The 25,024-nt window shown below is 35.6% G+C and overlaps 5 protein-coding genes across 8 annotated transcripts; 2 read left to right on the top strand and 3 right to left on the bottom strand.

Moving 5' to 3' along the window:
* The first annotated feature begins 3,427 nt into the window (after nt 1-3,427).
* Nucleotides 3,428-5,299, top strand: LOC131664994 (transcription factor BTF3 homolog 4). Its single transcript, XM_058936552.1, has 4 exons — nt 3,428-3,667; nt 4,118-4,489; nt 4,579-4,694; nt 4,772-5,299. The coding sequence occupies exons 1-3, from the start codon at nt 3,590-3,592 to the stop codon at nt 4,675-4,677; spliced, it is 549 nt and encodes a 182-aa protein (XP_058792535.1). The 5' UTR covers nt 3,428-3,589; the 3' UTR covers nt 4,678-4,694; nt 4,772-5,299.
* A 188-nt stretch (nt 5,300-5,487) lies between these two features.
* On the bottom strand, nt 5,488-7,126 carry LOC131664993 (RING finger protein 37). Its single transcript, XM_058936551.1, has 2 exons — nt 6,379-7,126; nt 5,488-6,294 (listed from the first exon to the last, which is right to left on the bottom strand). The coding sequence occupies exons 1-2, from the start codon at nt 6,993-6,995 to the stop codon at nt 5,517-5,519; spliced, it is 1,395 nt and encodes a 464-aa protein (XP_058792534.1). The 5' UTR covers nt 6,996-7,126; the 3' UTR covers nt 5,488-5,516.
* Nucleotides 7,127-9,045: 1,919 nt separating this feature from the next.
* LOC131664973 (CCHC-type zinc finger nucleic acid binding protein) lies at nt 9,046-13,626 on the bottom strand. Of its 3 annotated transcripts, none has more exons than XM_058936514.1 (3): nt 13,470-13,626; nt 11,627-11,880; nt 9,046-11,183 (listed from the first exon to the last, which is right to left on the bottom strand). In XM_058936514.1, exons 2-3 carry the CDS (start codon nt 11,867-11,869, stop codon nt 10,941-10,943), a joined length of 486 nt encoding a protein of 161 aa, XP_058792497.1. In that variant the 5' UTR covers nt 11,870-11,880; nt 13,470-13,626; the 3' UTR covers nt 9,046-10,940. The 3 variants fall into 3 exon arrangements, with proteins under 3 accessions (XP_058792497.1, XP_058792499.1, XP_058792498.1); XM_058936516.1 differs by having other exon boundaries at nt 9,046-11,165; XM_058936515.1 differs by having other exon boundaries at nt 13,458-13,541.
* Nucleotides 13,627-14,348: 722 nt separating this feature from the next.
* On the top strand, nt 14,349-19,217 carry LOC131665184 (peptidylprolyl isomerase domain and WD repeat-containing protein 1). 2 transcript variants are annotated; one of them, XR_009302005.1, is made up of 9 exons: nt 14,349-14,658; nt 14,725-14,827; nt 14,919-15,115; nt 15,188-15,381; nt 15,454-15,791; nt 15,857-16,619; nt 16,762-16,927; nt 17,031-17,321; nt 17,380-19,217. XR_009302005.1 is itself a non-coding variant. In XM_058936892.1 (7 exons), the coding sequence occupies exons 1-7, from the start codon at nt 14,565-14,567 to the stop codon at nt 16,903-16,905; spliced, it is 1,833 nt and encodes a 610-aa protein (XP_058792875.1). In that variant the 5' UTR covers nt 14,349-14,564; the 3' UTR covers nt 16,906-16,985. The 2 variants fall into 2 exon arrangements, 1 of the variants encoding a protein (XP_058792875.1); XM_058936892.1 differs by lacking the exons at nt 17,031-17,321; nt 17,380-19,217 and having other exon boundaries at nt 16,762-16,985.
* A 1,930-nt stretch (nt 19,218-21,147) lies between these two features.
* On the bottom strand, nt 21,148-22,231 carry LOC131665056 (mitochondrial pyruvate carrier 2-like). Its single transcript, XM_058936654.1, has 3 exons — nt 21,603-22,231; nt 21,368-21,509; nt 21,148-21,304 (listed from the first exon to the last, which is right to left on the bottom strand). Exons 1-3 carry the CDS (start codon nt 21,697-21,699, stop codon nt 21,148-21,150), a joined length of 396 nt encoding a protein of 131 aa, XP_058792637.1. The 5' UTR covers nt 21,700-22,231.
* Between the last annotated feature and the right edge of the window lie 2,793 nt (nt 22,232-25,024).

Here is a 25,024-nt window from a genome sequence, read left to right as displayed (position 1 = left end):
ACGACGAAAGGCACGATTCGTGACGAGCAAGACACCGGCAAAGTGGAAAGCAAACGCTCGCCCTTGGCCGGCCCGCAGCTCAGATGGAAAGAAAATATTTGGACGGCGCGCCGACGAAAAAAAGAAGCCAGCGCTCGCCCGAGGCGCCTAATTGGCGATCGATACGATTTTCGCGATTCATGCACCGGGTTGGGGGGGGGGGGGGGGGGGGAGAAGAGACCAAACTTGTTGTTCCTCGTACAGGGAGCTTTCGAACTTGCGCTCTTTTGCCCTCGTTGCGTGCTCTTTCTTTGGTGCCCTTCCTCACAACGTTCATTGTCTCTTCTTCCATATTATTCCGGAGTCTTTGTCTCGCTAGTGCCTTTCTTGAGTGTCGGCGTCAGAGAAGACGGCCAATTTCGTCTTTCACTTAGCCAGAATAATCACACTAAGTGCGTGAAAACTTGCCCCTTCATTTTCAAGCATTCGTCTTTAAGTTGGCGCGCTTTTCCTAATTAATCAGCACTTTAAGCATGGAGCAGTTAAATATGAATAAATATAACATGGTCAATAAAGTAACGAAATATTTGAAATGCAACAGAATAGTGGTAATAATCTGGTTTGGTCAGGCATAACCAAGTTCAGATTACTTTTGAAAGAACATAAAATTAGCATTCTTTCATACGGGGTCGTATGATCTAGTCATAATAATGAATAATTTTAATAAACAAATAGTCGTTTCAATCAAATAGATAACATTTTAGCGTTTGATGGTAGTCGAGCTAGTTGACGTGAGACCATAGGTTGGTAAAGTAGAGCTGTATACTTCTTTCACCATGCGCAGAACAATTTGGATTTGATAGCGAAACTGCTTTTCAAATTCAAGTGTTCTTGATTATTAAAATGATTCAACAAGGTTTCAAAAATAATTAGAAACCAACATTTCAAATTAAAAATATTATTAATATCCACATGAGTTTTTACTGGTAAATGGCTAATAATACAGGTCATTGGGTGATATTCTTCAGTCGATTATTAATTATCAGTTCACTAGAAACAATTTTTTTCAGTCAACAAATTTTACGATCAATTAAATATCAAAACTCTTCGTACCAATAAAACACAAAATAAACAATGATATGTCAATGATCAAAAAGTAACCTGTATAGATATAGTAAATTAATTTCCTGCAAATGATTAATATTATAGAAAAGAGAACATGTACATATATTATACTTGCGACATAAGTGGCTATTATTCAACGCGGTTTTTATTGCGGTTTGAGAAAAGGTAGTCGAGATACTCGAGACAAATTACACATCTTTCCTCTGCCATCAATACAAATAAAGAACCGCCGTACTTCGTCATAACTTCACGAGTCAAGTGAGCTTTTAATAATGTACTTTTCTAAATAATTTGACCATATTCAAAATAATTACTACATCTATTATTAGGTTTCTCAATTTATCAACAAATGTTTCCACTATAATAATATTCATTATAGGTGTATGATTTCAAAAAAAAATCATCAAATCTAACCTCAAAAAATACGCGGCATATATTCAAACAGGTTCAACACATTCTCATAGACTTGTAAAAGCGATATCATTATATATTTCGAAAAACTATCTCTAATTTTATGTACTTAAGTAAGTATTTATTTAACCATTTGAATTTGATTTACAGTCTTGCTTTTTCTTATAGTCATTTTTTTTCATTATAGTCAGGCATATCTGTCCTTCTTAATCTGTAGGATAAACTATTACTAAATCATCATAAATTCCCTGCATTGAGATTATAAGCATCTACTTTTTAAAGATTAATAATTATTTTACGCATAATATTGTATACATATATAGATGTATCAGTTGTTACAATACCAAACATGAGTACAGTTGCATTTAATGATTTTTTTGAAAAGATGGCATTAACCATAATCACCTTATTGGAACACAAAAAGATTTATTTGCCAATATTTTAGACTATTCTTTCAATCCCTCTTCAGGATCTGTAAATATTTACAATTATCATACACTTACAAAAAAGTTCGTAATTTTAACGATTATGTACAGTAATATAATATTATAACATAATAGGGATAATATTACATTCCACATTACATTAAAAACTTAATTTTCATATAAATTTTCTCAATTTTTATAAGAGTCGTTCCCAGTTGAATGAAATCACGAATCAAGCATATAACATGCATTTGTTTGAACATGTCAATGGAGCCGGTGTTACGTACGAAAGAGAACGTCGTCGTACTTTGTGTTAACATTGCGCTAGAGCACTCATGATATCATGATGAGTAGCTATGAAAACCTGGGGCCAAGGTATAAACATTTACTTGGAAATTAGAAAATTAGTATTGAAAAATAAATAACCAATTATTTTATATTGCACTTTGTGTGATATTTATCTAATCAACTTGCGTTTTTTCTATAGCCTCCAAAGAGCAAACTACTATATTCCTTGCATTATTTGGCTATACTACATTTTTTTTAATTTTGATGATGTCCTTTCCTTTTATAACAGAAATTAACAAATTTAAATTTTAAATGCAGATCCAGACATTGGTAAGTCATATTTAGTGAAATTTACTAGCTTAAATTCTAAATAACTAATTATATTTTGAGTAGATATGTAATCGAATGAGCTACGGTCCAAAAAATGACAATTGCAGGCATTGTAATAAATTAATTTGTTTCCTCAATGGAAATAGAAAAATTATTTTTTTCTATTTCTATTGACTTGCAATATCGGCATTTCCATCTAAAAAAATTAATTAAAATTGTCACTGTAAAATTATAATAACATAACACTTCGATTTACTGCTTTCAAGAAACATTTATAAACATTCATAACAAATAATAATCAATTTTATGATTATTATTTATGATATTGACCTATTGATTATAACTTAGAGCAAATTAAAACGCCGATAGAAGCATACAAAAATAATACCTAAGATACTTGAAACATAATTTGTTAAATTATTTTGATCCATTTGAAATGTTGTAATAAGTCATTTTATACTACAAAAGTAAATATGAAAGACACACTTTTTCGGAAACATCCTCAGTTTTAAACGAACACAAAGGCGAACAAAGGTAAAAAGTATAATACATGCTAAAATCACGTGGACGGCTGCTTTTCGCGGGAAAGAAATTGACGCAACTTTTTACAATAAAACCATATTAACATTAACATTGAACTATTTCAAATATTAGAGACGGATAAGAATATCACAACTTCAAGTAATAAAAAGAGAAGTAATGATTATTAATTACTCTGAATTCTGAATCGCTCTGCTCCTTAGGTCTCCAAAGTCACATATGGCGTGAAACGAATTGGGTGTAAAGATCTTTATAGAATCGAATCGGAAGCCTTGATTCAAGTAGTGCTTATCTTTTGCCGGGCGCGTGTGCGCACACAGGCGCGGATATTCGGAGCAAAACTTCCATTTTCCTGTACTGCTCGGCGGATCTCTCTCTCATGTCCCCGTGAACGGTGGAGTGAGCACGTGTTTGCCTCTATCAAAAACCCGCTGACCGGTAACCGTCGTCTTTTCTCTCCAGTGAAAAAATAATCAAGCAAGTTCGCCGACATGAATCCCGAGAAGCTGAAGAAGCTTCAGGCTCAAGTAAGAATCGGTGGCAAGGGTACTCCTCGTCGTAAGAAGAAGGTAAGAATTATTTAGTCTTTGTGTCTGCGATGCCGTCGTTGTCATACTTCTCGAAAACATGCGTCGGCGTGATTTATATTTGGATTAGTTTTTCTGTAAGTTGACGTGCTCCAGTGAATCATTTAATTATTCAGCAATCAACTTGGGCTAGGTTGTATAGTAATTGTAAAACCTGCTGGATCACACTATGTGACGTTTCCTAACCAGTTGGCTCTTGCACTCAGCCCTCTTTTGAAAAGCTATTTTTAATCTTACTGCTTTTATCAACTTTCCCTTTATAACTTAGTACTAAGAATATCTCTTTTGCTTTGAAATTCATGATGTAAAAGTCAAATCACCATTACCTAAAGGAACTTCATTTCGTGTCCTTGAAAATGTCATGACCATACTTCTCTACACATTAAAAACTGGTCCCCTACCTTTCTTACTCTTGATTGTATATTTTTCAAGGTTGTTCATGCAACTGCAGCTACTGATGACAAAAAATTGCAGAGCTGTCTAAAGAAACTATCAGTTAACACTATCCCTGGTATTGAAGAGGTGAACATGATTAAGGATGATGGAACAGTTATCCACTTCAACAATCCTAAAGCACAAGCCAGTCTATCGGCGAATACTTTTGCTATTACTGGTCATGGTGAAAACAAACAAATCACAGAAATGCTACCTGGTATTCTAAGTCAGCTTGGTCCAGAGGGTCTTACTCAGTTGAAGCGATTAGCCAGCACAGTTGCTGGTAGTGGAAGCACCAAGACTGCCATAGAAGAGGATGATGAAGTGCCTGACCTGGTGGAGAACTTTGATGAAGCTAGCAAGGAAGAGGTATTTTGATAAATTTTAATTTTTAAACTGTTGTGTATTGTTTACTATTTATTTTACATAATTCTATAATTTATATTATCACTGTCAAGGTGGCAATGAAGAAGGATGCTGATGAAGCTCTTGCAGCTGAAGAAAAGAAAAAGACAGAAGAAACAAAAGATGCCCCTCTTGCCAAGCAAGAATCTTAAACACTGGAAATTACAAAGTAATTTCTTGCTAATTGAAATTTATTTTGATATGTTTCAGCTAAAAAGTCAAAACTAACTATTTTTTTAATTTCAGACTTACAGGCGATATGGCTCTCGGCAATGAGCTAAGAGGTTTAAATAACATAACATTAAGAGTTATTTGTAATTTAAAACGAGATCGAAATCAGATTGACTTTGCAAATGTAAACATAATCGAGATAGCTGAAAAGATTATTATATAATGAGTAATGGTTATAATAAAAGTTCGAGAAGTAGAATAATGATGGATATCGTTTTGATTTATAATTTATGGACATCATGTTCTCACTCGAAATTGTAATCATTCAGAAAGAATACTTTATTGCATAACAATTTTCATTCCCTACATGGCATTTTGAAAAGATTGTAAAAATTTTTTAATATTTGAGCAAACCCATTGAAGTAATAATACATAAAATAGACTAGCTAACATTACGTGTAAAAATGAGAATTTAGTCACAAAAACATTTAATAAATATGTGATAATAATCTGATAGTACTTTGCCACCTGATCTTTTAGCTATGAATGTTATTAAAATCTATGAGTAGTGAAAAATAGCTATTTAAAAATTGTATTTCAAACATTAAAACCACTGGTGAATACATTCTAATTCATTTGTTCTCTTTTGTTACTATAACAATCCTAAAACAAACTAAAAATAATGATTAAGAAAATAAATAATGTAATCACTACAATAAGAAAATGATCACATTTGTTGATTTTATGTAAAAAATAAGTTTACTTTTAATAAATTACTTTGAATACATAAAATCAGTACCAAAATGGAGCATTATTTACATTAGCCATGTAAGTGAAACCTTTGAAGATCACTTCTTTCAAATTCTCTATTGCAGAAAGCACATTTATTGCTTTCAAGAGATAACAGAGCTTGTCTACAAATAACATGATCACATGGTAATTTATAAAATATACTATTTGTACAGCATTTACAAGTCAATGCACTATTAAGTTTAATACTTGAATTTAATTTTTCTTCAACAACAGCATTCTGTTTAGCTATTTCCTGCTTTTTCATTATTGATTTTGATTTGTTTTGAATAGCAATTTGACCAGTAGAGATTCTTACAGATGCTACTGGCAATGAGTGTCCATAAAACGATCTTTTGATATTATTGCAACTATTTTCTTCTATAGCTGCTAATCTCTTTTTCAAGCCAGCATCATGGTTATTCTTACTGGTACTTACAATATTTACAGCTTTGACATTTTGACAAGTTATCAATTTTACATTTTCCCTTTGTTGAACTACTTTTGAACCTAATACACGAGGTAATTGCTTTACTTCATCAGAGTTGCTATTTTCTAATAAAAACTTATCGATTCTTGCTTTCAAAGAGAAAGCAGCTACTGGTTTACGTGTTTCAGAAAATCTTATTCCTGTGAATGGATCCGAAACTGGCCTACCCCAAATAGCTTCTGTCTGTCCATGTTTCTCTAAAGTCATTTGATCAATTATTTTACCACTAGGCAAAACTATTGGTTGGGTCATTATTTCAAAAGTTATAGGATCTAAAAAATCTTCTGGTACATTAAGCAAGTTATTATGTTCCTTTCCTCTGGAATAAAATAAAAAGTGATATAAGCAATTTGTTTGCATATAAGTTTTCAATATATTATTTCAAATCAAGTAAAATATTTACCTATTACTTTCTTGATTTTTATAATCGGTGGAATGGACAGAAATTTGAGAAGCAGATAAGGAATTGTGTCGATTCATCCATAATGCCATAACATTAGAAGCTACATCTTTTCCACATTTAGGAGAAACTGTTCCCCAAATTTCAATTTTGCTTAAAGCAGGAACTGAATTATCAGTTTTGATTATTCTAAGACGTAAAACATTTGCATAGTTCACAACATTTGCAGTCTTAATATATCTTTTCAAAAACGTATTTGGTAATGTAATTTCTGTATAATTTGTAATGTCTCTTCTGTAAAATAATAGCCCAGTATCTGTTTTTTGAAGAAAGGCAGAGGAAACATCAATAAATGGTTGATTACTGCTATCAGTTGATTTGACTGACAGCTGAAACCCGGAAGATTTTTGTGCACCAATTTGAGGCCAAACAATGACATGACTAATTTGAACATTGCAGATGAAAGAGAAGTCTATTGACACAGGAGGTTTGATGCATGCATATGCTAAAAAGCCTTTTTCTGAATTATTTATGAGGTTCTCTGCCTCGTAACCTTCAGTACTTACTGTACTACATGTTATATCTGTTCTCAAACTACTATCACAGAAATTTACCAGCATTATTTACTTATGTTTGGAACAGTATGCACTAATTTATTATAATCATAACCCTAAACTTTTTCGTCACTCAATTAAAAATCTCCAAGCTCTTCAGCAATATTTACGTTTTTCTTTTGGTGACTGCTACTCCATTTTCTCATTGTCAAACTGCCAAGAGCCAGTAGCAGGAGTGGGGATGAAACTATGTGCGGCGCTCGATCATTTTAGTGCCTCAGAAGTTTAAAATTCACTTCGCGATGAATTTACTATAGTAAAAAAATTGAAAAATAGAAATAAAAAGTTCACTGATAATTAATATAATTTTCTTAATATTCTATGCAAATAAAGAAAGTATTAAATATTTAAACGTACATGAGAAACGATAAAAGGATCAGGAGTAGAAAGGCGAACTTATAAAACTGAACAAACTTCATTATTTTTTTATGCAAAGCCGCAAAGCAGCAGTGCTCCATTTATTATACCAATGTGTACTACGCTTTCAATTTATACACGACAAAAGCTCACTGTCATAGACATTAGAATAACAAAGGTAGAAACGAGTGAATCTATTTTTTTCTTCGTTATTTCTTTTCATTCAAATGATTAAAGTGGGTAAAGTTATAAAAATAAGAAACTTCGAATGTCTGCCTTTCTTTTCGCGATCTATTTGCTTGAAATTCAAAAAATGCTTTTATATATTCATTTCTAAATCAATTCTCTTTCCCTTCATCTCTTCATCCTTCCGTTTTTCCTCCGAGAACCAAAAAATATTACTTAATTAGATTTAGATTAAATCGAATAGAAGCATCGGCCGGCCACCGATCAATCAAAATACTCCGTTGCAGTCGTATTTCAATTTTTACAATATTCATATACTAAAGTCTTGTAAGAGGCAAAAGTACAGGAGCCCTTTGATTTCAGACGAATTACTTGCTTTGGACTTATTCTCGCTAAAATCTAATAGTCGGCTGCAATATACATTCAACAAATGAGATCTCGCGCAGTGCATCGCAAAAAAGTTAAAGCAGTTCACGGGCCTCCTGACTTATGCACAATTTCTATACGCATTGTCGCTGCTGGCAAAAACACTGACTTAGATTACCACGCACTGTTATGCTTTTCTTTCAATTTCTTCGGCATTAGAAGACTTTTATTTTTATTACGAAACAACCCCGTATCAAGCAAATGACCATGCACACATTTATTGAACCCATACAACACATATCCTTGAGAAACTGTTACATCACTAAGTTTTATCGTGTCAATCTGAGAAAAATTAATTATTTCGTCTCTACTTCGCTCGACTATTACAACAAACTCCTGCATTGTTCCACTTTAAACATACAACATATGTCCCGTGACGTCACATATCCTGATTGCATATCGATAAGTAACGTTGCAGCTTTTTCGTTAAGTAGAATATCTACAAATTCCATTTCCCATACTGTGCGACCACCGGCTAACGACTTTATTTATTTTCTTTTTTATCGTGAGAGATACAAAATATCACATTTTTCATCAATTGTCATTCTCATTTATGTTTTATCTGCATTTATTCGGCGAATGAAAAAACGGGTGTGCTCGAGAAATAAACATCTCCTTTATACGTACAAAAATGTACGAGACTCTATAGATTTTCATACTCGGTGACATGGATCTATCAAGTTTCTATACAATTTTATACACGTTTTCTTTAAAAAAAAGTTTGTAGAGGTACACAAATCGGCATCAGTTACCAGCAACGACCACAGTATATCTAACTTTTTACAATATAAAGTACAGCTCCTGCACGTATTTAAATGCGATGATAGTTTCAAGGAATCATTTCATTGTTTAAACGTAAAAATGTAATGAGAAACCCGTCGCGCCATCGAAGTATGCGAGTTTTACAATGGTTCGAAAAAGATTCGAAATCTTGTCGATTTAGTGATGCGACAACGATGAATTTAATCATGATCATATACAGAATGCAAGAAAGACATCTGTACATATTATATATTATCACGATAAAAATCAGAGGAGCCGATTATAAATATTGAAGGACAGCAAAGGAACTATTGTACTCACAGTGTCGAGAAAAAATGAGATATTTAATGAAATAAAAAATACACCTTCACTTTTTGCGATATTGGACCCCAACATTCAGTCTTACGACCAAAATGCGGTTTCACACATGTGTACACACTCATGTTTACAAATGCTGCTCTTGCTCGCAGCTACAGAAAAGAAATTAAAGGAAATTACAATCTCATTACATTCTTACGATCGATTCTTCTTGGTGCGACAAAACCTTATATTCTGCTTTTTTTGTTTTTTCTACCTAACGTTTACATATTATTATAGCGCGCATATAATCCAGGGCCAATACAATTAGCGCGTTCCGTTTCAAAACACATATCTTTTATTTATTCCAAATTTCTTTTTGTTTCTTATTTATTCAGCTTTAAATAACAACTGAGTTTCATTAAAGAGGAGATTAGAGGGGAAAAAATCGGAGCGATTTTTCCTTAGATACAAAGAGATGCACAATTCGATACAAGATGCATAGATATAATAATTAATGATTGCGCGCCATCAGTCGATTTTAAAAAATAAGTAATTTTACAAATCTTCTGCGTCATTTTGTACTAAAAAAGGAAGAAAAGAAGGATAAAGATGAGCTCCATTGCCGATAATGGACATAGCGCTTTGCTTATACTCCCAAGTACTACAAGTTACAACTCAAATTACACAGCTCGTTCGACTCTTCGCACTCTTTCGTTGTCATCGTGTGTGTTTGTATGTTATGTATACGTGTATGTGTCATCATCTCGTGTCTTTCTCGTTTCTTAACTAAGCTATCCAAACACCTTACATGATAAAAACTTACAGGGGAAAATTCTGAATGATTCCGTGGAGAAGATCACGGTTCAGGTAAGGTATAGGAGAAGGTCAAGGGAATGGGTAATCGAAGGGTATGGTTTTTTCCTTCCTATGCACTACTATGTTTTAAATCGAACGTTACAATATTATTACATCATTAATAGTCCGTGTACATGTAATTATGCATATATGCCTTTGCATGTACGCAGTATGCCTTTACTTAACTTTTACATTTTTTTTATTCTTCTTCACTTCAATGACTTTTGGATGTTTATAGTGGATATAAATTTATCAATAGCATCATGCGAACGGTCTACTTGAATATCTGTCGTTACGCCAGGACAACTTTCTATGTAAAAAATTTTATCTATGGAAGAGAAGTTACTGTGATAAAGAGGTCGTCGAAAGTATAAATCATTCTGATAAGAACCTTTTTTGAGTATAGTAGACAAGTAGAACGTACATAAATTTATTTTGAAGTAACTGAACTATTCGAGTAAACCTTAAATATCGAATCTCATTCGATTTTTTAATGAACAAAAAACTGATATCCACTTAGCTGCGCGCACGCACAGCAATAAGGAACACGCTTATCAAAAAATTGATTGTCAAATAAAAAGTCGCAAAAAACCGCAGACAAGTAAAGCAATAAAAACTCTTGCAGGGAGGGGAGCCAAGAAGGTGATAAGTGTGCGAACAGAGACTACAGAAATATCGCACAAGTGCAGCTTTTTTTCTTTACTAATAATAAAACAAACAAACTGATGTTCGGACAAAAAAGAAAATGAAAGATAGTGATAATATAATATAAAGGGGAATGGGCGTTTACAATGAGACGACGAAGGAACCGATATTACACGAACCGATCCAGGACTCTTGTATAGGCGAGATAAGGACTTGAGATGTTGAGCGAGAGAGAGCATCTTTGACTCCACGGAAAAGAAAAAAAATAATTAGACGAGCACGCACTGAACTGGGAATTGGGCGCGTGTCAGATAATAAATCCCTACCTAGCGGCTACAAAATCCCTGGCAGTGGCGCGCGCGCGAGAGACGGTTGTTGTTGTAAACGGCGGCTGTCGTTCATTATCAAGCGAGTTGGCTCCTACTTCCGGTCATCCTGGTCGCACTCCCGGCTTATGTGGCCAGGCTTGTAGCAAATGTAGCAGGTCTTGCCGCCACCTTCGGGACAGTTGCGAGCGATGTGTCCGTATTTTTTGCAAGTATAGCAGCTTTGCGTCGTGGAACGATCGCCGTCGTTCACGTTCTCCGGGCAGTTGCGGGCCATATGGCCCGTCTTGTTACAGTTGTAGCAATTCGTATCTGGTCCCTGGTAACCATACGAGGACTGTCGTATTTTATTGCGATTAATTAGCTACTGAACAACAACCTTTTTGCGAGCGCACATGTTCTTTTGCGTAGTTTTAGAAATAAAATAAGGATAGGATGAATTTTTTGCTCAAGCTACTCCAACAGTGTCTACATTGGATAAGCATTATGTTATTTAATGCTTACTATTAAAATGAACAAAAAATAGCTAGCACCACATTAATCATTTCATATCAAAAGCAATTACTATAAACACAGCAATACAAGGTTTATTCAATAGACTATACTCTTGCATCATATGTGTCTACAAATTATTCTAAATATCAAATTATGAATGACGAAATAATAAAAAAAAAACCAAATCAGACAAGATAAAAAATAAATATATAATAGCAAACAAAAAACTATCCAATCATTATTCTTTTGTAAAACTACATATAAAATTTAAGGATATATGTTCACCTGTTGACAATCCTTTGCAATATGTCCAACACCATTGCAACGGTAGCAGAGATCCTGAGCCTCCTTGCACTCACGTGCAAAGTGCCCATACTGATTGCACTTGTAGCACTTATCACGTCCCCTGCCGTAGCCACCACCACCATCACGATCACGGCGGTCTCCTCTACCAGTACCACCACCCTGGGGGCATTCCCTGGCAAAGTGGCCCATTCGGTTACACTTGTAACAAGCACTGGAACTCATTTTTTACAAATCTGCAAGAAATGCATGTATTGCATTAGAACAGCTACATCAATCCAACTTACAGTTTTCTTCTTATACAATTGAGGCTCTTATTGAATAAAAAAAAGGAATAATTAGGCTCAACAGTCAATCGAGTTGATGTATCTTTTTCGAACTGACTTTACCTTCTGAAATACTAGACTATATAAAAATGCACATGTTGTAAGGATTCATTCACCCTCTTTACTTTGTTTTCAGAAGATATACCAACAAAATATACAAATTCTCTATAAGTGCAATGTATTACATAATACAATCTTTATACTCCAATTAACCAAGAAATTTACAATATATATTCTTTTTCATTTGCAAAAAAATAAAATATGTCAAAATGTTACAAGTCATCAAAACTTGAGCAATGCAACAAATAAACCCATAAAAAAGTAACTGTAGAAGTTATTAAGAAATCAGGAGAAAGAATACTATGAAAATTGAATTATCAAGTTTGGGATTCATGCACGAGAGTGTGCTAAATATGCCAAAACTAATACACTCTCGAGTGTAGTTGAAGCGTCAACACGTGCAGACGCACCGAGGTTCGGAAAAGAGAGAAGCGACGCGGGGCCGAGTACGAGAATGACGAGAGTAAAGTGACGCGGGGGAGGCGTCACACATACATGCACGCTCTGTCTCGTATATATATACGCGTACGCTGTTTACACCCTGTCCGAAGCGCAGCTTTCTCTTCGATTACCAATATCGAAAATCCAATTTTTTCATAAATTTCACAGGAAATTGCTGTTATTTCGATGAGAAAACGGCGGCAGACATGAGTGATGGAGTGAGAGAGATGGAGAGGTAGCAGCCGTCCGGCACAGGGCGCTACGGTGTACGTAAAATGGCACCGTGTGCATCGCGCGCGCTCTCGTCACGGAAAAAGCGTGCACGTGCTTTTTTCCCCAAGCGCTCAGTACACGGTTATCCATCTTTTCCCCATCAGTTTTCTTTTAAAATTTCATGATACAATGTATTCACGTAGCGTCTTGAAGATCTTTGGAATGGAATTACGAGCAGTAGCTTCACGAAAAAGCCGGATTCCAAGCAACGTGGCTTCTCTCTTTCTCTTTCTCTCTCCCTCTCTTTTTCGCCTGCCGCCACAAAGACAATGGCTCGGCGTAAGGAGACTCGCGAGCGAAGTCTGTTAAATATTTGTAAAAAATGATTTCAGGCAAGAAAACGTTCAGGGCTGCACGATTTTTACGACTAGATTTGGATTTTAGAAGCAACGAATACTTACGCGGCTGGCGCGAAAGCGTGCGAATATGGCATCCGTACACAGAGGCTCGCAGCGCGGCATGCGACGCCGTTTGCATAAGAATGTAATACCTCGTACGAACGTACAAAAACCTTTTAGATAGTCAATTTCCGGCAACCGATAACGATTCATGTATGCAAAATTCGTGTAATTAACATGAAAATATGAGAAAAAGGATGAAAAAGATCAAGGAGAGGGGGGGGGGGGGAGTCAGCGCGCGGTTATCGCGAAAGAGTCATCATGACGACCCGGCCGAACCACGTGTTCCGGAGTCGGCGAGACGTTGAGTGTTACCTTAACACGTACCTTGGTACAAAGAGTACGGGGATGATGAATATGCGCTACTGCCACACACCTGGAGCTGCTGGACAGAGACCGAATCGATTCGTCTACACCGCGACACTACTCGACGCGGACTAGACGAACGCCATAGTCCGATCCGCCGTGCGCCACTTGCAAAGATTTTTAGCGCCTCCTGGCGAGCCGCGAACCAAGCTTATCTTCTATCACAATTATTGTAATCATTTACGCAAAGTTTTGCTATAAAATGATTTTTGAAGGTAGTACAATATAATATAAGATTCTAGAATTATTAAATATTATAATGATATTCTTAGGAAATCTAAAAATTAGGTTTGAAAAATGGCTCAAATTGAATTATTTACTACGAGTTGGTAGCATGAGGAGACGCAAATTTGGTCGTGTTCTGCTTCTGCGCAGCGAACATTAAACTGAATGAGTCATGCGAGCCTCGTGTTCGATAAAATCCCTACATTGGATAGATAAGCTACATTTTATTTTGCACGTTTCATTGCAAACTATCACTATAAAAGTTAATAATGAGAATATGATGATCATAAAATGATATTTTTTCAGGCTGAAAAATCATATCTCCTTTGGATTTGTGCAGCAAAATCGGAAAAAATGCGTTTTTGTTTTGACTCTGATGCAGGGGTAGCAAATTAACAAAGACAAAATTTAAATTGGAGGTACTCGCTAACGTTTATTATTTATTGTCATAGTTTGATAATAATTTTATGAAATTGAGTTAATAAGTCATTCCATAACTACAGATTAATGAAATAACCAAACTGAGAATTAAATGGTCCTATTTTTACATCTACTAAAAATAGGTAATTTTTACATAATTATAAGTCAATAAGAAACTCCAATATTATTTTTTCAAATAGTATATATAACCAATCTCAACTATAAAACATTAAAAGAACATTGAAGCAGTGCATAATTTTACAGTAGTCTATATCATTTTCACATTACCGGTGATTATCGGTAATGATAGGGTAATCCAAGTCAAGCTGGCAGCTGAAAATAGCTGTATAGACACTTGTTGACATTTTCATTTATTAATTTATTTTTAATAATTATTTTTACATTGTGATCATGAGTGAGAAAAGAAAAGCTGAAGATAGTGATAATGAGGAAGAATGGATTGGTCCTCTTCCATCAGAAGCTGCACCTGTTAAAAAACAAAAAGGTAGATTGCTGAGGTTAAGTTATTTTTACTTTCATTTTGGAATGCTAAATATTATGTTCTTTTTAGTTTTGCAGTATGAAAAAGTGTACTTGGAAAATCTACCTGATTGTGAAATTTATGAAAAATCGTACATGCATAGAGATAATGTCACTCACATTGCGATGACAAAGTAAGCTATATATATATAAATTGCTGAACAACAGTATGAATAGCTAAATTATTAAACAATCTTAATAAATCAAAATTCTTTTTACTCACAGAACGAATTTCTTAATAACAGTAGCTGTTGATGGGAGTCTTAAGTTTTGGAAAAAACAAGAAGAGCTTATTGAATTTGTGAAACATTACAGAGCGCACCTTAAGCCTGTCCATGCTTTAGCTGTGAGTGCAAATGGAATTCATGGGTGCACCGTTGGTCTAGATAAAGAAATGAAAGTTTTTGATGTTATCAATTTTGGTAAATACTTATTTGATATAATTTTACACAACATCCTATGAAAAAAAGTCATTAATTACTACTTTTTTACAGATATGGTCAACAAATTGAAGTTAGATTTTGTACCTGAGTGTGCTGAATGGATATATTCAGCTGGAGATGCTATTGCAGCTGTAGCAGTTTCCGATAGAGAGTCTAATAAAATATGTATCTTTGATGCTTTGAGTTCACCCACACCAATTCATGAATTTAAAACATTGCATACTAAACCAGTTATTGTTTTGAAGGTTGACATTTACTAGTTATTCACATAATATTACTATAAGCATTTTACTTACATTTTTTAATTTTATTTACAGTACAATTCAGTGTACGACACATGTATATCTGTAGATAAAGCAGGAATCTTAGAGTACTGGACAGGACCAAAAACAGATTATAAATTTCCAAAGCATGTACGATTTCATTCTAAACTAGACACTGATTTGTTTGAATTTGCAAAAAATAAGACTTATCCTTGTGGCTTGGCCATATCTAATGATGGCAAAAAATTTGCTTCATTAAGTAGAGATAGGAGAGTAAGGGTATTCAATTTCCTTACAGGAAAAATGACCAGAGTGTATGATGAGACATTGCAAAGGTATTCTGAACTGCAACAAACGACACAACAAATTCCAAACATGGAGTTCAACAGAAGGTAAGTTTATAAGGTAAACTAAAGGTTTTTCTATAAATTATTAAGTGTAATGATTTTTCTTGAAGAATGGCGGTTGAAAGAGAATTAGACAAGACAGAAACAAGCATTGGCAACATAGTATTTGATGAATCAGGGCATATGTTGCTGTACAGCACGATGCTCGGTGTCAAGCTGATAAACACTTACACGAACCGCTGCCTAAAAATCTTCGGTAAACCAGAAAATCTTCGACCAATGCAGATTGCGGTGTTTCAAGGTAAAGCTAAAAAATTAGCAGCTACGACTGTGGAAATGGAAGCCTCGGAAAATCCTACCTTGGAAATGAATAGACCAGATCCAACGCTCTTTTGCACAGCGTACAAAAAAAATCGTTTCTATTTATTCTCAAGACGTGAGCCCGATGAAACTAAAGGTCCAGAGTGCGACCGTGACGTGTTCAACGAACAGCCTACCAAGGAAGACATCGTTTCCTCTACGGAAACTATGAATGTACAAAAAATCTTTGACACCGCTATTCTTCACACTGCGCTTGGTGATATTCATGTTAATCTCTTTGGCAAAGACGTTCCCAAGACCGTTGAAAATTTCTGTATGCATGCAAAGAATGGGTATTTCAATAGCCACATATTTCACAGAGTGATTAAAGGATTCATGATACAAACAGGAGATCCTACTGGAACAGGTACTGGAGGAGAGAGTATATGGGGAGGCGAGTTCGAAGATGAATTCAGAAAACATCTGAAACACGACAGACCATATACACTGAGCATGGCTAATGCGGGACCAAACACTAATGGCAGTCAGTTTTTTATTACATTGATACCTACCGTAAGTATTTCAAATTTACGACTATTCTGATACTATTCGTCGCCAAAATTTGATACCTACATTGACTAAGTTTTTATTCGTTTGAAATTATAACATAGATTTTGTTATATACAAGCATTAATTTGCAATTGTTTATTTTCAGCCCTGGCTTGATAATAAACATACAGTTTTCGGCCGCGTCGTAAAAGGAATGGAAGTGGTGCAGAATATTAGTCAAGTGAAAACGAATCCAAAGACTGATAAGCCGTATGACGATATACGTATTATTAGCGTCACAGTCAAATAACGAATTGACTTTCAAATCAATTGTAAATACATTGAAGCATTATTTTTATTATTATTCAATTAAAACGAACTTGATACGTTGAATCTTAACGTTTCTTACCGCTTGTTTATTTATCTGCATCACAGCAAAAAAAAAAATTCGTATCTAGGATGAACTGTGAAATCCATAGATAATTCATAAACGAAAGATATGTATACTGAATGAACTTGAGAATTGAGCAAAATCGACTAATCTCTACTCATTTCAATAAGGAGCGAACAGAAAAGTCGTTCACATTCAGTTGTATATCTGCTTAGCGCGCGTGGTCTACAGAAACAACACGAGTAGCGTGTGTCCTTTCGTACCGTGCAGTTGCTTTAACTCACTCGAATACAGCTGATAATTTGACCATTATCTTATCTTTACTACCTGCACAAGTAAGTATTGATGCTAACCATTGTCCGATGGAAATAATTCATAATTAATTCGTTACAGTCTTTCCAGTGCAAATTTACGATGCAGTTAATATTTATGTGACGAATGAATTTTTGACGTAGCTAGCCCCTAAATTTTTAATCGACAATGCATCTTTGTGAAAACTTATAACGAACCATATCTGTATATCTTAAATAACTACGTCTAGCTTAAGCTGTCACAAACTTATCGACTCAACAAGCGACTGAAGTCCAAGCATCTTTTCTTTTATAACAGCTTTTATCATGTCTAAACTTAGAGATAACATAATTGGTTTTTCCATTTGTCCAACTATTAGAGAGAAATATTTGCTTAAAAAAGGAGACTTTTACGTGAAAGATTTCTCAGTGACATCGGAGCAACCGAACATAATTAAAGTGGGTGATACCCTAGAGAGCGATAGCAAAAGCGAATTTAATTTTTTCGTCGGTAGAAAAAAATCCAAAGACGTAGCCAAATGGTTCAATATGCAGTGCGACACTCGCAAAAATACGACATTTGGTCATTTTGCCGACGAATTAAGTTTTGCATTTCTCGGAACATTACGATTGACAATATCTTATGAATCTACAAGTGAGCATGAAGTAATATTTGATGACATTTTAATTGCACAAGGCCAAAATGGAACGAACATAAGTTGGTGGTTCGGTGGTAGAAAGTGCTACAATATTGGAAATAACACTGTGAAATCGAATGGAACAACAGAAATTGCAGACAATTTTCGTTTCATTTTTTATAAAGGCAGTATGAAAAGCAATTCAATTTTGATTAAGCGTATAAGCTTCTTAACGTGGATGAAAAACATCGATGACAGTAAATTTCTAAACGAAATAAACATTCCTGGAACTCACGACTCCGGAACTTACAATTTCACAACGCCAATTACCCGTGACGACGTGCAGACGCAAAACTTATCGATAGAAGAGCAATTGGACCTGGGTATACGATTTCTCGACATAGGATGCAGACACATTCATGATAAATTTGCAATTCATCATGACTCCATTTACGTTCATTTAAGTTTTGACAATGTGTTAGAGCAATGCACTTCATTTCTAAACGAGAATCCATCGGAAAGTATAATTCTGCTAATAAAGGAAGAATATTTTCCAAAACAAAACACAAGAGCGTTTTACCAAACATTCTTAGACTACGTGAATACAACTAGTGCCTACTGGTATCGTGGAACAGCAATACCAAGTTTGAAAGATGCCAGAAAAAAATTAATCCTTATGCGTAGATTCAGCTTCGATGAATATTCCTTTGGTGTCGATTGCACGCACTGGGTGATTAATTCAACGTTTGAGATATTACATAACGATTTCACATTGAAGATCCAAGATGAATACGAGGTATCACGTATGAAAAAAAAAATAGCAATACAAAGATTGGTTGATTCGTCAAAAAACCGAGAACACCGTTGCTGGTATTTAAATTATATGAGCTTAGCGTCGTCGTTAGAAAAAGGAACTATTATTAATACGTCAAACTTTACTAACAAAGTTATACATTCAATAGTGACAACAGACCAGTCAACATTTTTAGGCGTGATTATAATGGATTTCCCAGACAATCTAAAATGTCTAACCAGGGATATAATCGATAGCAACAATCATTTATGAACGGATACTTGTATATTTAAAAAAATGTAATTATTTCGCAACAAGTCTCAAAATGAAACCAACAATGTACATTACAAATATATAATCAATCATTGATTTTCTCCTTTACTATGTTTACTTCCACACTATGGCCTGTTTACCTGCGTAAACTACAAGAGCAAATCCACTTATCTCGACAGCAGTATACAACTCAAGCGTAGAGCTGTGCTCATCAACAAGATTAATAATTCGAGTACTATTTACTGCTTAGATTTACAACGCAGAAACGCATTTATGCGCGACCCTGCTTTATCAGATCTTTAACTGTATTTCGATCGGAGATTCATCACCTGCCGTCAGAAAAATAATGTCACTTCCGTGTGATACTTGAAGGAGCTCGGTGTCTATCGCACGCGCATTTTCTCTTTTTCTTTTTAACTTTATCACTGCTGGCTCGTGAATATACGGGAAATTTACGGGAAGTAAGCCAATCTGCATTGATTTCTTACCTTATCACGTGCACGAACACAATTCTTCGTGTAGACTCGAAATTATTGCATTCACAATTCGATTTAAAGTACCAACCAGCGTTTGTTTACACACCGAAAATGTCTAGATCGTTTATTAGATATATAGACTGCAAGTTTGAATACTTGACGTATATGTTATGCTGTTATCATGACGGCCTGAAAAACGCACATTTATTTTTTATTTTCTGCAATTAATAATAAAGTTTGATAATAGCGTGTGGCATGCGGTTGATGGTTTGGCTGCAGAGGCGGTTCGTATCAAAGTGCTGCTTCACGTACGAGCTTGACGATAGAGCTGCACGCAAAGTACTCCCTGCTAACTACAAATCAAGTTCAATGCGATGCAATATAGGTAGGTAGCGAGCATACGTTGTGATCCTAGTTTAATGAAATTGCTGCCTGAAGTGTAAATGATATGCTAAATAGTTTCCGATCAAATAAATGTTATTGATGTCATTTATGTCTTTTAGCCTATCTTTTTTATTTTTGTTAATTTACAATAAAATGTGTAGTAATTTTTCTTACTTTGATCTTATATTTTGAACATCATGGATAATTATTTGGGCGATTTTCAGCTGTAGATTACGATCGAAATTGTTGTTATTTCTGTGAGTAATTACGTCAAAAGATCGATAACTCGAATAATCGCATCCAGCTCGAGTATTACTTGTACAAGAAAGGGCTTGAGTGAGCTATAATAGCCTTATGATGCCTACTATCGCCATTAAGGTCCCCCATCGAAATCCATAGATATACAGTTAATGGAGAAATTTTGTCACGATTTCCCTCCCATTGTTTGCCTAAAATATAAATCAAAGGTGCTCGAAAAAATTATCATCGACAACTATTCATATACTTAGAAAGCGACTAATTATTCTTGAAATGTTTTGAGCAGTGGTTTCGTCATATCAAAATTGAAAAACCAACTGTCATCAACTGTCATTTCCAGTTTATGTTTACATTCATAATCAAATATTTTCACACCTCATAACCAAGTTAACCTGAGAAACATCGTTTTTTTTATGAAAAAATCACTGCTCAAAACATTCCAAGATTAATTAGTGGCATAATTCATGAACAGTTATCGATGATAATTTTTTGGAGCACCTTAATTTATAATTTAGGCAAACGATTGGAGGGAAGTTGCGACAAAATTTCTACATTAAATGTATATCTATGCACTTTCGAAACGAAACTGTTTATTAAAAAGGTGATTTCATGTGAATTATATTTTCGAATGAGCAGTAAAAACACATAGCATTAAATGAATGGTTCAATAAACGGTGCGATATGACTGACAAACACAACATTTGGTCAGGCTGCTGAAGGATTTAATTAATGTGGCTTTTATGGGTGCATCACGCTTGACAATAATCTACAAAGGTATACAAGGATATGTACTAATTTTTCACAGCTGCAGAGAAACAAGTAATAAATGGTATTTTGGAAGTACAAGTTGTTACAAAATTATTGAAAGAAACGAAGTAATGTCGAACGAAAAAACCAACGATAAAGCCGTTGATATGAGTTAAAAATGAGTGAAACAAAATTCAAATTGACGTATTATTTTCGAATTGAACGCAAAAGATTGCTGTATTTTTTTATGCGTAGAAGTTTTATTAAAACAAAAGTAAGTATTAACACTGCGAGAAAATGACTTATTTTTTGCCTTTTCGCGGTGCTTTATCATCACTACTCTTGTCCTCATTCATCTGATACATGGCTCCCCGCACAAAATTGTACCCATTCGCCACTGCAACGAAGGCATTGACGCTAAGTAAATTGTAATTCTTGGGAATGATCACAACAGAATACCTGTAATCTCAACGAGCAATCTCAGTGAAATTCAATGTCATGCGGAAAATGGAGGCAATTCACCTTGACCATATAACTCCGGTAAGCATGAGGCTGAAAGTTTGGCTGAGAGAAATCGTGTCGACGGGTCGATTAATATCACCGATGCCCGCTATCACCAAACCCCACTTGAAAGTTGGCGCCCAGAAGAAGATTGTTGTCGGCCCTGTTTTTCATCGAGGGTTTCGCTATAAAAATGATCTCGGCCGAGTTGTATATTCTGACCGTTGATTCTTTCCCCAAATTCCGATTTCCTTACCTGCTGGGTGTAAAAACACGCCACGAAGTTTCTCCGGCAACACTAGCGCGACTTTCTGCATGAACCGCTGGTAAGCCGTTGGATTTTTCGGCACCATTGTAGAGGAATTCTCGAAAATTTCACCCTGTAAAAATTGTTTACGAAATTCTAGCCTGTTATGCACGAGACAGGAACGCGGGACTGACTTTTTGTTTTAAATACTGACTTCATAGTGTTGCAGAGAATTTTTTCCTCGAGAGCTTTCTTCCTTTATGAATGGCTATTCCACGTAAAACTGAATATACGTTTTAATTTCACGCAGCATCGTATTTTAAATTCACGTTTTACATTTTTTATTTTTATCGTTATGAATGCTTATTATTTCTAGCTAAAAATCCCCAACGCGTACGAAATAATAATGAAACATAAAAATAAAATAAGAGCAGTACTGGCGGCCTTCTGTTTTTTCCTGGAACTCCAACTCTATTTGATAGCTTTGTATTCGAGGCGAGCGCTCCATTTTTCCCCGCGCTGGTATTACAATTTAAACATCCTCTTTTTTATATGAAAAACTTACTCCACAATAACCAATTAAACATATACTTTGACTCGAGTATAAAAGGAAGTTTTGAAGAGCGATCGTAATAACTTGCGACTCACCTTTACGCAGCGAGGTAATCTAAAAAAATAAAAAAGTCAAGAGGGCCATAAGTGAAATGAGCAAAAAAGAAGGTAACAGCGTGAGACGTAAGATAAGACGTAAGTGACGCAAGCTCAAGTGGTCGTTGGTTGCCTCGATTATTTCGCCTCGTTCGTCCGCGCGAGAGCGCTCCGTCAACGCTGGCTCCTGCAAATATATGTGTTATCCTGAACGTCGCGCACGTGCCGGTTTCGGTGTGCTGGTAAGCGCCGAATCCGCCCATTTGTCGTCGGCCGAGTGTCACCGAGCGCGCACTCGGTGCTTCTTTTCGCACGCGCCGTCTTCATCAATTTTCCCCGGTTAATTTGGCCGGCTCTCTCTGGCTTGTCCTCCAAAGGGAAAGACACGACGTGGCGATTCGTCCTTTTACGTGCCGCGCGCGGACGTGATATTTTCAAAAGACAGCTCTACTACGCTCGACAGATATTTCGCTGATTTCCCATCATCTTTCGGACTCGAATGTGTGTGCTTTCGAGGTACGGCTCAGAGGGGGAAGCGACTCCGTATAAAATTAATGTGTTTCTCAAACGCTGATCCGAGTGAAAACAACATTTCTCAAAGTACACAGGTGGAAGGAGATTGTGTTAGTTTACGGCGCGCTCACAAAAAACAGTCTCGCGCGAGCAGAATGCAAAATACTAAATTGTCATCAATCATGTGCCATAGGCCGCGAGTATTATAGCACCTTTTATGCTGATCTAAAAATATGCGAAAAACCACCATGCTACGTTACAGATGTAAGACTCATTTTTCCTCTTGAAAAAACAATTTTTTCTAAGAAGACTTTACAGTTGAAATAACTTTGCTATAAAGTTTTATGAAAGAGTAGATAAACGGCATTTTGAAACTTGCAGCATTAAGATGTACATCTCACAAACCTTAACGGAAATTCAAGTTTTATCTTTAATAAATCTCATCTTCCGACTGGCACGCATTTGTATACCATTTTATTTCAAATCTCAATGGTAGCTGAAGAGAGCAAAAGTTTTAATGAAACTCTATTCTCGTCTATAGAACTATTCTGGAAATCTATCAAAGTATTTTAATCAACGGATATACACATCTCCAAGTTTTCAAGCTTCTACCGTGAATGCTAAACATAAATGCTGGATCACTGAATTATTGAAAAAGAGGTCGATTACGAAGTTGCAAACGAAAAACTAATACGATTCCCGAGCCCAACACCTAATGAAATTTTCAATGGATGAAACAACAATACCACACGTCACGCACAGACTCTTTTGTCGATTCCTGAATAAAGTATAAGCAACAATGAACGTAATATGAGCAAGGCGCGCACGCGCGATCGTCGAGATTCAAGATTTCACTGTCTCTCCCTCGCAACAAAAATCTCAATGGCACACGTCGCATCTTTTCCTCGGAAGCCTTGTCGTTGAATAAAACAATAGTCGGATGATACGACGCCAAAGCTGAAAGACAAGATCAAAGTTGAGAAGCTCTGGATAAAAAATCCATAACCATTTAATAGGATATCACCGAAAACACGTATATATAAATATAGATGGAAGCTGTCCGTCAATGATGTTCCGCGCATCTATCTTTTTCTCTTTTAGTAGAAATCCTAGTGGGAAGTGATACTACGAGAGGCATTCGCGTATAGCTTTGGTCGCTCTTCGCGGATTCTTTACTTGTTATTTGCTCGCGGAACGACCGAACGAGCTTATCCGCGCTGTTCTACACTTTCTTGCACGTTGGCTGGCAAAACTTTGCTAAGAAGCTTCTGCTTCTTTTTGCAAACTAGATCTGTTCACGGAATATGTCTGAAGAAAGTAGTCTCTAGTTAGGGATTTGCCGACAAAAAGAGCATAGCACGAAAAGACATTGATTATTTTGTGAATTAAATAGTAAAATAAAAGATTTGTTTTCATCTCTCTCGAACGGAAATAACATCATCAGTACCATATAACCCGAACGGAAAACGAAGATGAAAACTTGTTTTCGCTCGGGCTTATTTTTATTCAATTATGGGAGAGACAAGAAAAAGTAGCGTAGGCGTAGTGAATTATTTTCGCAGCATTGTGATATCGCTTTGAAAGAGTTTAGCAGTATATTTTTCTTTTGTTTTCGAATTTGATCGAGATTAGCTATTGTTAGAACGGTACTTAGTAGCGAGCTGAAGATTGTACAAAGTTCGTAACATTCAGTCTTACGGACAATGGGTTGTTGGCTGTTTCTGCATAATTCGAGAGGACAGATAGAACGCGTTACAGTTGGCTTTACTCGAGTGACCCCTGACAATGTACATTGCAGATAGAATTGAGTATTTAGGACACGGAGTGGGCACTATGTTTCAAACACTGTTCCGTTATTCAGAGGGCTTATATCTCACAAATGTTGATTAGAAGGATTGTGAAAAGACTTCCACGTGCTGGATAAATCTGTAACAATAATGAAAAAGAGTAAGAGCAAAAATAAAGATGAAAAGTAATTGAAGCACGAATATTCAAACGTACGTAAAAAGCCGCTGACGGTTACCTTATGCTCCTCGCAAAAACGATGAAAAAAATTCCATTATTACGCGGCAGCAAAACCGTTAGAAGTATTCGATAGAAAAAGCACGTCAAGTCGGGCAGTATCAGCGATGACCTTTCAGTCGCAGTAACAACTTACAGCTTTGTTTCGTTTCCAGTGATAAGATAGGTGTCCACTATCGATTGTAAAGTGCACCGTCGTGTTTAAACGGCAGCGACGTAATAGTGGGAAAAAGCTCTCGAGCGAGAGC

The sequence above is a fragment of the Phymastichus coffea genome, unplaced genomic scaffold (genome assembly GCF_024137745.1).
Source record: "Phymastichus coffea isolate CEN01 unplaced genomic scaffold, Cenicafe_Pcof_1.1 PCOF00047, whole genome shotgun sequence".
NCBI classification, from domain to species: Eukaryota; Metazoa; Arthropoda; class Insecta; order Hymenoptera; family Eulophidae; genus Phymastichus; species Phymastichus coffea.
This window is presented reverse-complemented; position numbering and strand designations above follow the sequence as displayed.